Source organism: Leptonychotes weddellii, unplaced genomic scaffold (genome assembly GCF_054177405.1).
Source record: "Leptonychotes weddellii isolate Sample4059 unplaced genomic scaffold, ASM5417740v2 HiC_scaffold_6316, whole genome shotgun sequence".
NCBI lineage: Eukaryota > Metazoa > Chordata > Mammalia > Carnivora > Phocidae > Leptonychotes > Leptonychotes weddellii.
This window is the reverse complement of record NW_028031942.1, coordinates 405-10,278: the sequence shown is the minus strand read 5'-3', so window position 1 is coordinate 10,278 and position 9,874 is coordinate 405. Positions and strand designations below refer to the sequence as shown.

Genomic DNA, 9,874 nt, shown 5'->3' with positions numbered 1-9,874 from the left:
ACTCGATCCCAGGACTCCAGGATCATGACCTGAGCCGAAGGCAGTCGCTTAACCAACTGAGCCACCCAGGCGCCCCCCCACTCTCCACTTCTGCATGAAGGAGACTACTTCCTGCCCCTCTGAGGTTGAGCTTGGCCATGTGACTTGCTTCGGCCAATGGAAAATGACCTTCCCAGGTCATTCTCAAAACTCCTCTGGAGTTTCAGACCTCCATGGCGTGAAGAACAAGCGCCAGGTAGCCTGAGCCCCTAGAAGCAGACTCTGGAAGCAGAGCAGTCCCGGTGACCCACAGACCAGTCCTCAAGAAATTAATACTTATTGTTGCATGCCAATGAGATCATGTGGCTTGATTATACAGCAAAAAGATGACAAATTTGTACCTGTTTGGCACAGCTCTTGGACTACGCTGTCTAACTTCTGGAGAGTTGCTCCAAGCAAAGTGTGTGCCCAAAGGCAATGCTCCATAAGGATTTGGTTTTGGATTAAATGTGTTTGCACGTGGGATTGCACACACTGGACATACGTGTGCATGTGTATACGGCACTGCTGAATGTTAGCCCTCAAACAGGCATGCATGTGGGGAGCACACAGATAGCAGGGTGGTAACTGACCTACAGCTCCCAGTCTGGGCATGTCTGCCTGGACGGAGGGCCATGTGAAAAGCCCAGAGTTGGTTTCGCTGCTGTCTCACTCCCTCTTCCCAAACCTTGGGCATCCTGGAGCAGAGCTGGAAACATCTGAGCCCTTTGAGGCAGGGAAGAAGGTTCCAGAAAGCAAACAGGCAGTAAACCCAAGGGGGTATATAACTGACCACACTTTCTCTCCCCTTCAAACCCCTTCAGCCTTCCAAAGATGGAACAGAGAGGTACCTTTGTGGCAATAGAGCTTAATTCGTCTCCTGAAAAAAGTACTAGAAAGGGTCCCAAGTCCTTTGTCGTCTCAGCCGTCCAGTTCTGGGGAAGTCTAGGAAAAGAGGATAAGCAGTTATCTGAAACACCGTGCTGTTTTCTCTGTCTCCCAGCATCCTTTTCTTGCAGGAACAGACCAACTTCATACCTGGGCAAGTCCCACTTCCCTGACCAAGAGAACAGGCATGTGATGCAGGGTAGCACATACAGGACACCAGGTCACCCTTGGGAATTTTGTTGGAACTACTGGAAAAGCCCTCTTCCTCCTGGTATCTCTGGCAGTAAAGAGAATACTGGAAGTTGTTCCCATTACCAAGTGGAGAGAATAGAGGCCACACCAAGGAACACAGAGCTGAGGGCTGGGAGGAGCATATTCCCGACAACATCACTTGAGCCTCTGGGTCCAGTCAGGCCTGAAGTATAGCCCTGGAGTTTTCCATTACATTCTGTTTCTGAACTCAATAAACTCCCACTTCTTTTTTAGCTTGAATTGTTGAACTTCTGTCACTAACAGCACAGCTTGTCCTTCCTCTTCCATTACTGTCCCCATTCTACAGATGTAGAAATTAAAGTGCAAAAAGATCAAGTAGCTTTCCCCAGGTCACATAGACAATAGAGTGTACCACCACGTACACAAAACTTGAACCCAAGGAGTCAGCCTCTCCAGTCCACGTCCCATGTGCCTGGGACAGAGTAATTACTCCAGAAACATCTGCTGTCTTTAACCGCTGACTGATGGCTAGGTCCTACTCAAATACCCGCTCCCAACTTGAGAAGACTCTACACGAGAAAAAAGAGTTCTGTGTCCGTCCCCTCCCCCGCCCAGAGCTGCCCTGGACCCAGAGCTGACAATGCTTTGATCATCTGCGTTATTGTTACTGTTTGTTGTTGTTATTACCCAAGAATAAGGATGCACCTCCTTGCATTCGTAAGGTGCCATCTTTTCAAAACTCCTGTCCTTAAATGTGCCAAGACGTGGTGACAATCACGGAGGCCTGCAGAGCAGCTACTGCCCTCACTTCACAGGGCATCTGAGGCCCAAAAAAGAAAGGTCACATTTCTAGAATAAACGAAAGCGGCTAACCTTGTCCTAAGCCGGAGACTCTCTTGTTTGGAGGGCAGGAGCACCAGGGTTCGGCGCCCCTTGTGCAGCGCTCAGCCCCCCACCCTCCCCACCCCCCGGGGCCGAGCCTGGCCCCTCCTCACCCGCGCTGTTCCAGGAGCCTGAGCCTCACGGCAGCCTTCTGCTCGGGGCTGAGGTCTGGGCAGTCTCTGAGCCCGTGCAGGGCTGTGGCCCAGGCCGGGGCAGAGACACCGCGGTGGAGGACGGCTGCTGGCAAGTGGCAGAGCAGTTTGCCCATGATGTCTACCGCGTACTCGTCAGCAGTGGAGTTGTTCTGAAACCGACAAGCGGAGCTGATGGGAAGATCCAGCAGGGCTCAAGATCGTGACCCCTCCACAACACATCCCGATCCCCAACCTCGTAAAGGTTCCAGGACCTGAATCACCCACCCTACCATGGACTAGAAGAGAGCAGCACGGGGTGTGATTTTACCCCAGGGAGGCAGGCCTCGGAAGTCTAGGAGGCCCCACCAAGGAGCCGGTGTGGGCAGAAGACTTGGCACGTGGTGAACACTCCATAAATGAGGACTGACGTCATCGTTGGTGCCATTGCTCTGAGGCCCCCCCAGAGTTCAACGACCATACTAATAATACTACAGCAAGAATAAAAATAGCACTTCAAAATCTGTATGGGACTTGGGGGCACCTGGGTGGCTCAGTCGTTAAGCGTCTGCCTTCGGCTCAGGTCATGATCCCAGGGTCCTGGGATCAAGCCCCGCGTCGGGCTCCCTGCTCCGCGGGAAGCCTGCTTCTCCCTCTCCCACTCCCCCTGCTTGTGTTCCCTCTCTCGCTGTGTCTCTCTCTGTCAAATAAATAAATAAAATCTTTAAAAAAAAAAAAAATCTGTATGGGACTTGAAAGCCTCTAAAGCTCCTTCCCCAGTGACAAAAGGAGATAACATTTGAGTGTTTAATACATGCCAGGCAGTGTTCTAAGAGCTTACACGTCCTAATCTTCATCTTCAAAGTAACTGTAAGAGATAAGTTCTAATATCACCCACTTTTTAAAGATAAAGAAACTGCCAGCCAGTGGCAAGCCTAGGGTTCACACTCAGACAGTGTGCCCTTTGGGCCTTGGCATTGAACAATTTATTGCCTATTTCATGCCCTCAATAACCGTGCAGGAAGTGCTCTTGCATCCATCTTAGGGATGAGAAGACTGAGGCTCAAGGAGGGGAATAACTTGCTGGAAGCCACATAACCAACCACTGCCAGAGGCCAGCCTACATCCCAGACTGTGTACTGTGATCTTTCTAGTCCCCCAGAGCAGCCTCCCATCATTCAAGCCCCAGGATGGCAGTCCTCAGAACCGATGGCCAAGATTGCCCCACCCAGGGTCCCAGGGCCAGCTTTGAGACCCACAAGTCAGACTTTGGGCCATCACCACAAGCTCAAGGTCCCAGCCAGATCCCCCGAGGGCTCCCCAGGATAGCCATAGACACCCAGAGAGGAAAGAGTATCAGGGAAAGTGTCACCCAGGAAGAGTTTCCTTACCAGGCACTGCTGTACCTTCCTAAGGACTGAATTCTTTTTGTGGGAATCTAAAACCAAGGAGTCCAACTGACTCTTCCCCAGGTTGATCAGAAAGGGCACACACTGGGAAGCTGGGACAGAAGCCAGGTAGTGAGCCCTGGAAAGAGACGGGGAGAATGAGAGGAGGAAAACAATGGCAGCTCTGCATTTGCCCCTGAAATCAGCCTCCACATGCCCAAGAGCTTAGCCCAGGGCTGTTCTATAAATGTTTGTTCACCCCAGGGATGTTGTGGCTCCTCTTGGGATGGAGCAAGCCTCCCACCCACCATGCCCCTCTTCTGTGGGCAGGGAAACAGACGTCCTATCCTGCCTCTCTTCTACGCCCAAGTAGCATCAATCAGAGAATGGGGTCTCCGTAAACATATGTTGAGGGGCGCCGGGGTGGCTCAGTCCTTAATCCTCTGCCTTCATTCCCAGTCATGATCCCAGGGTCGTGGGATTGAGCCCCGCATGGGGCTCCCTGCTCGGCAGGGAGCCTGCTTCTCCCTCTCCCACTCCCCCTGCTTGTTGTGTTCCCTCTCTCGCTGTGTCTCTCTCTGTCAAATAAATAAATAAAATCTTAAAAAAAAAACAAAAACTGGGCGCCTGGGTGGCTCAGTTGGTTAAGCGACTGCCTTCGGCTCAGGTCATGATCCTGGAGTCCCGGGATCGAGTCCCACATCGGGCTCCCTGCTCTGCGGGAAGTCTGCTTCTCCCTCTGACCCTCCCCCCCTCATGCTCTCTCTCTCTCTCAAATAAATAAATAAAAAATCTTTAAAAAAAATAAAAAAATAAAAAAAACAAAAACAAAAAACATATGTTGCCTGATGGACTGGTTGAGGGGAGAGGAAGAGAAAGAAAAAGGTAGGGACGCCTGGGTGGCTCAGTTGGTTGAGTGTCTGCCTTCGGCTCAGGTCGTGATCCCAGGGTCCTGGGATCGAGCCCCGCATCGGGTTTCCGGCTCAGCGGGAGCCTGCTTCTCCCTCTGCCTCTGCTGCTCCCCCTGCTTGTGCTCTCTGGCTCTCTCAAATAAATAAAATCTTAAAAAAAGAAAGAAAGAAAGAAAGAAAAAGTAGAAGTAAGAGATAAAGAACAGAGAGAATAAAATAGAAAGTGAGAAAGAAAGACAAGGAGAGAGCAGGAAAAAGTAAAAGAAATGACACCCGATTCTGGCATCTCCAGTCCAGAACAACCCCCCCCCCCAAACTCTTGGCCATGTATTCTTAACAGAGGCAATATGGCCCCCTAGGGGGAAAAACTGTTTCAGGTAGAGACAGCGGGGAAAAAAAAAAATCTTAGTTATTACAATGATTTGTGACTAACTAAAGCTCAATCCTATTCAACAAAATCTTATTCCTGGTAAATTCTCTCATTCAGGAGAAATTAAATTGTTCCCTTTAGGGAGGCAATAATGAAACAGAGGTTGAGAAAGACTGCTCTAGACCCACATGGCCTACTCATCATGACCACTAGACTGTTCCAAACCCAAATTCTACATGTTCTTCCTCCTCTACACCAGCCCATGTGTCTTTTTCCCTTTATGCCCAAATCTGTCATTGCTACCAGCTTGATATTACTCAGATCTGTTCTTGCCTCTCCATTCACAGGACTGCTATCTTATTTATCTCTTCATTCATTCAGCAAATATCTGCTGCATGCCAGGAACTGTAATGGGCAACAGCTACAACCGTGAACACTAGGTGAGGGGCAGGTCCCTGTTCTCAGGATGCTTCATTCTAGTAAGGTAAAGACAAGAGAAACCAGTGAATAAAACAGGTCATTTCAGCCAGTGATAAATGTAAGGAAGAAAACAAAATGGCTCTGCAATGGAGAATGATGGAGAGGACAGCTGGGGAGACCGTTCTAAGACACAGGTATTTAAGCTGAGATGTGGATGAGTGGAAGGAGAGAGCCATGCCAAGGTCCAGGCTCTAGAAATAAGCTTCCGTGTCTCCCTCCTTCCGGCCAGGTTTCCTGCATTCTGTCCGCTATGTGGAAAGATGTAATGATCTCTCTGAAACATAAATCTGAGGATTTGTGCCCAGAATACAGGTGAAACACCTCATGGTGTCATACAAACCTTCCCTGATTTCACTGTCCCTTACTTCTCTGGCATTCTGTCCCCCAACTACTCTGCAGATACACACCCTTTGCTTCCCTTGCCCACTGCTGGACCAAACATTCCCTGTGCCCCAGCCTGGAGTGTCCATCTTGAACTCTGAAACCCCAGCTCATTCTCTGAGTTTTAGTTTAGTCTCCTCCAGCTCTCCAGTCTGAAAGAGTCACACCCCCCTCTGTGCCCTCTACCCATCACCCTTTCCCATGGTAACAGCACCTGGCTTTCTTGGAGAATCACCCCCTTCACTTGAAGTCCTTGTGGTTTGGGGTGGACCCCACTTCACTCTCAGCTCCAGGGGTACAATACCAAACTAAGCCAGTCAGAGTTATCCATCTGCCACAACCCCAGTCAAACCCACGACTTACTGAGAAGGATGGGGAAAAAAAGTCTTTTAACCAGGAGGATATAGCCTTGAATCGGCCAGAGACCACTACAGAGAAAGAAGATGCCTGACACAGAAGCCTACAGAGGAAAGCTGGGCCAAAAGACAGATAGCTGACCACTCAGCCCCTGGATCCAGTCATGCCTGAAGTCTATTCCTGGAGTTTCCAGTTACCTGAACCAAAACTGACTTTTATTGCTTAAGCCAGCTTGAGTTAAGGCTCTTATCACTTTCAACCAAGTATCAACTTGACATTATAAATGGCTTCATGCTTGTATATTCCCCCTCCCAGAGACTGTAAGCTCTTATAAGGGGAAAAATAAATTATCTTTGAGAACAAGTACATAGTAAGCATTCAGTAAATTTTTTTTTTTTAATAAATGAAGACAATTAACAGCAAGAGAAGGAAAAGGGAAATAAAGAGAAAAAGAGTGTCCAGATTGTGTTTGAAAAAGCAGGGCTCCCCCTCCCAGGCCTGAACGCCCACACATACCCGGAGAAATTCCCACGACTCACATCAGCCCTGATCACCCTGGAGCCTGGGCACAGCTGGGAGGCCAGCCCAGATGGGACCTGCTTCACCGGCACTCACTCGGGCTTGGATCGCTTTGGCTTTGGTTTTGAAATAACAGGGAAAAAAAAAAAGGCAAGAGACTCTGTCTGAAATATCTATGTGGGGTTCAGAATTTAAATCCTGGTTCACAAGGGCTTAATTCTGGAAGGCACTCTCCACTCTGGCTCCTCACAAAAAGCTGGGGGTGAGATGACTTGGATGACTCCCACCAATCTCATTGTTGGGCCAGAGAGGGGAGCCAATGTTCACTTACGGGAGTGCAGTCAAGAGGAAAGGTGGCATAGAGGATCTGGAGACCTCCCAGTATTTCCACGCCAAACAATTAACCTGAAAGATTAAAGCAATTCTAGGAATTTAGTCCAATAATCATAAGAGCAAACAAAACTGTGCTTTCTCTGGGCCAGGCACTGTTCTAAGTGCTCTATATATGTTTACTTATTATTTAAGAGAACACCCTACGATGTAGGTACCACTACTGTGTCCAGTTTAGGGATGAGGACACTGAGGCGATCACAAGGCGAGCACAAAAATTTAAGTCTGAGAATGCTCACCTTGTTTTGTTTATAACTGCAAGAAAGTGAGATGTTAAATTAATTAAACAAGGAGGCCATTAGACCGAAGTGGCCCTAACGACAGGGAGCCCTATGTAAGCACACCAAAATCAAAGTCTATAAATGCCTCAAGGTCATGAAATCAAAACACCGACGACAACCAATCACCAAGAGTCAACTAGGTTTTAAGCTATAGCCAGTCAAATAATTTCTTTCTCTGCATCTGCACTTTCTCTGTATATGTCTTTTCCCCTGCAGGGCACTCTAAACCACTTCTGGTTCAGCGCTGCCCGATTCCAATCGATTTTTGCTCAGAAAAACTCTCAAAATTTTTAATATGCCTAGGTTTACCTTTTAACAGAGCTATAATGTCACTGTCCCTCGGTCTGGGATTGGTTAGGTAAGTTACGGTATATCCATACAACTGAATGCTACGCAACTATTTTGTTTCAAAAGGTAGATTTATATCTATTAACATGGAATGATGGCCATGACCTATTTATGTATATACGCGTGCACACACACCCCTGTGCTATAAAGTTAAACAGAACAATGTATATAGTATGAACTCATTTGTGTTTTTTAAATTACACATAAATACGTTTTATAGACACAAAAAAACTCACAAAGTCAATACCAAACTTTTCTTCGTGGTTACCTTAAGAGAGATTCTCAGGGCGCCTGGGTGGCTCAGCTGGTAAAGCGTCTGACTTCGGCTCAGGTCATGACCTCAGGGTCCTGGGATCGAGCCCCACATCGGGCTCCCCACTCAGTGGCAAGTCTGCTTGTCCCTCTGTCCCTCCCCAACGCTAGAACACTCCCTCTCTCTCTCTCTCAAATAAATAAATAAAATCTTAAAAAAAAAAAAAAAAGAGGGACTCTAAATCTCAGCACCTTTGAGATTTTGGGTTGGAAAACCCTTTGTTGTGGGGCTGTCCTCTGCATTGTAGGAAGTGAGCAGCATCCTTGGCCTCTACTCACTAGATGCATCTCCCCCAGGAGTGACAACCAAGTGTCTCCAGATATGGCCAAGTAGTTCTCCGAGAATCACTGCTCCAGGGGAAATTTGGGGAAATTTTACTCTCTCTATATTGTTTTATTCTTTAATAATAATTATGTGTTTTCAGCAAAAGTGTAAACAACAAAGGCAAATTTTCTAATTAACTGGTATTTGAAGCTCCTGAGCATTGAGGGATTCTAGGTAAGGAGCTTTGTTGGAACAATTCTTCCTCCTTGAACATGGAAGTCTTCCTCAAAGCAGGTCTGACCTCCACCCACTGGATCAGTTTGATGAGTATAAAGGAGACCGCCATGCCAGGGTCCAGGTTACCGAAATAATTGGCTTTCCTCCCTGCCTGGGCAAGACTTTTAATACAGTTCAATAGCTCTTACCAGGGAACTTTTATAAATGTCAATTATCAGGCTTCACCCCAGAAATTGCAAGTGAGGCTCTGCAATCTGTGTTGTTGTTTTTTCATCCGAGGGGTTTTTTTTAACAGCTTTATTGAGGTATTTTGATATGCAAAGACCTGCATGTATAATGCATACACTTTGATAAGTTTGGACATAGGCAAACACCCAGGATACCATTACACAATCAAGGTAATAGACACATCCAACACCTCCCAGAGTTTCCTTTATTCCGTTTTGTTTTTTGTTTTTGTGGTAAGAGCACTTAACATGAGATCGACCCTCTTAACAAATTCTGAAGTACACAATACCACATTGTTAATGATAGGCACTGTGTTGCACAGCAGATTTCTAGAATGTATTCATCTAGCAAAACTGAAACTTAATACCCATCAAAAACCCCGGTGTTCCAGGCAATGCTGATACTCAAATTGGGGAACCACTGACTGAATGCAAGGGAATGACAGGGCTTTGTGAAAATTTTGCCTATTCCTCTAATGGCCTTGGATTATACACCAAGCTTTAAGCTTATTTCCTGGCTCTCAGGGAAAGAATTCATTATTTGGAAACTTTTTATTCATATCTACAACACGCCAGGCCAGAGTCGGGCAGATGCCTTGTATATCCGCCTGCTCACCCTCTCAGGACTCTGTCCCACCAAAAGTTTAGACTCCCAAGTCCAAACACTGTTCCCAAGGCCCGATTTTACTTGCTTCTATCCAGTGAAAAGTCAGTTTCCGCCTCTGATCTCCCCAAAAGGTTAAAGAGTCTCCCTAACCATTTGGAAAATGAAGTATTAAATGAAGAAGAAAATACTCTTCTTAAAGTACTGTTCCCATTCCAGGCTACCTCTGGAAAGGACAGGAAGGAGGTAAATGACCTTCAGTCTCAGAACATAATTACGAACATGCCAAACGGTATACCCTACAACTGTATTTTATCTGAGTTTAGATCTGAGTTTAGAATAACCAATCTGGTGAAGCTCTGGCTGTAGAGACCAGGGTATCTGGAGCTTTTAAAAAAGAAACCGGAGGGGCGCCTGGGTGGCTCAGTCGTTAATCGTCTGTCTTCGGCTCAGGTCATGATCCCAGAGTCCTGGGATCGAGCCCCGCATCCGGCTCCCTGCTCAGCAGAAAGCCTGCTTCTCCCTCTCCCACTCCCCCTGCTTGTGTTCCCTCTCTCGCTGTGTCTCTCTCTGTCAAATAAATAAATAAAATCTTTAAAAAAAAAAAAAAATTCCATACCTTTAAAAAATAATAATAATAAAAAAATTTAAAAAATAAAATAAAAAAGAAAC

At 47.0% G+C, this 9,874-nt stretch overlaps 1 protein-coding gene across 6 annotated transcripts; it reads right to left on the bottom strand.

The window, feature by feature from the left end:
* Positions 1 to 113: 113 nt before the first annotated feature.
* On the bottom strand, positions 114 to 9,660 carry LOC145719685 (otoancorin-like). Of its 6 annotated transcripts, none has more exons than XR_014142548.1 (5): positions 7,826 to 9,660; positions 6,870 to 6,943; positions 3,524 to 3,659; positions 2,115 to 2,305; positions 114 to 963 (listed from the first exon to the last, which is right to left on the bottom strand). XR_014142548.1 is itself a non-coding variant. In XM_081811212.1 (5 exons), exons 1-5 carry the CDS (start codon positions 6,896 to 6,898, stop codon positions 940 to 942), a joined length of 507 nt encoding a protein of 168 aa, XP_081667338.1. In that variant the 5' UTR covers positions 6,899 to 7,776; the 3' UTR covers positions 114 to 939. The 6 variants fall into 6 exon arrangements, 2 of the variants coding, with proteins under 2 accessions (XP_081667338.1, XP_081667339.1); XR_014142546.1 differs by lacking the exon at positions 7,826 to 9,660 and adding an exon at positions 1,057 to 1,939 and having other exon boundaries at positions 6,870 to 7,772; XM_081811212.1 differs by lacking the exon at positions 7,826 to 9,660 and adding an exon at positions 1,057 to 1,183 and having other exon boundaries at positions 6,870 to 7,776.
* Positions 9,661 to 9,874: the final 214 nt, after the last annotated feature.

Coding starts and splice junctions, on each gene's coding strand:
- LOC145719685 (XM_081811212.1), bottom strand. CDS start 6,898: ATGCCACCTTTCCTCTTGACTGCACTCCC. Junction 3,660..6,869: donor TTCCTCTTGACTGCACTCCC/GTAAGTGAACAT, acceptor GTCTCTTTCCAG/GGCTCACTACCTGGCTTCTG. Junction 964..1,056: donor GGGAAGTGGGACTTGCCCAG/GTATGAAGTTGG, acceptor CTCTTTTCCTAG/ACTTCCCCAGAACTGGACGG.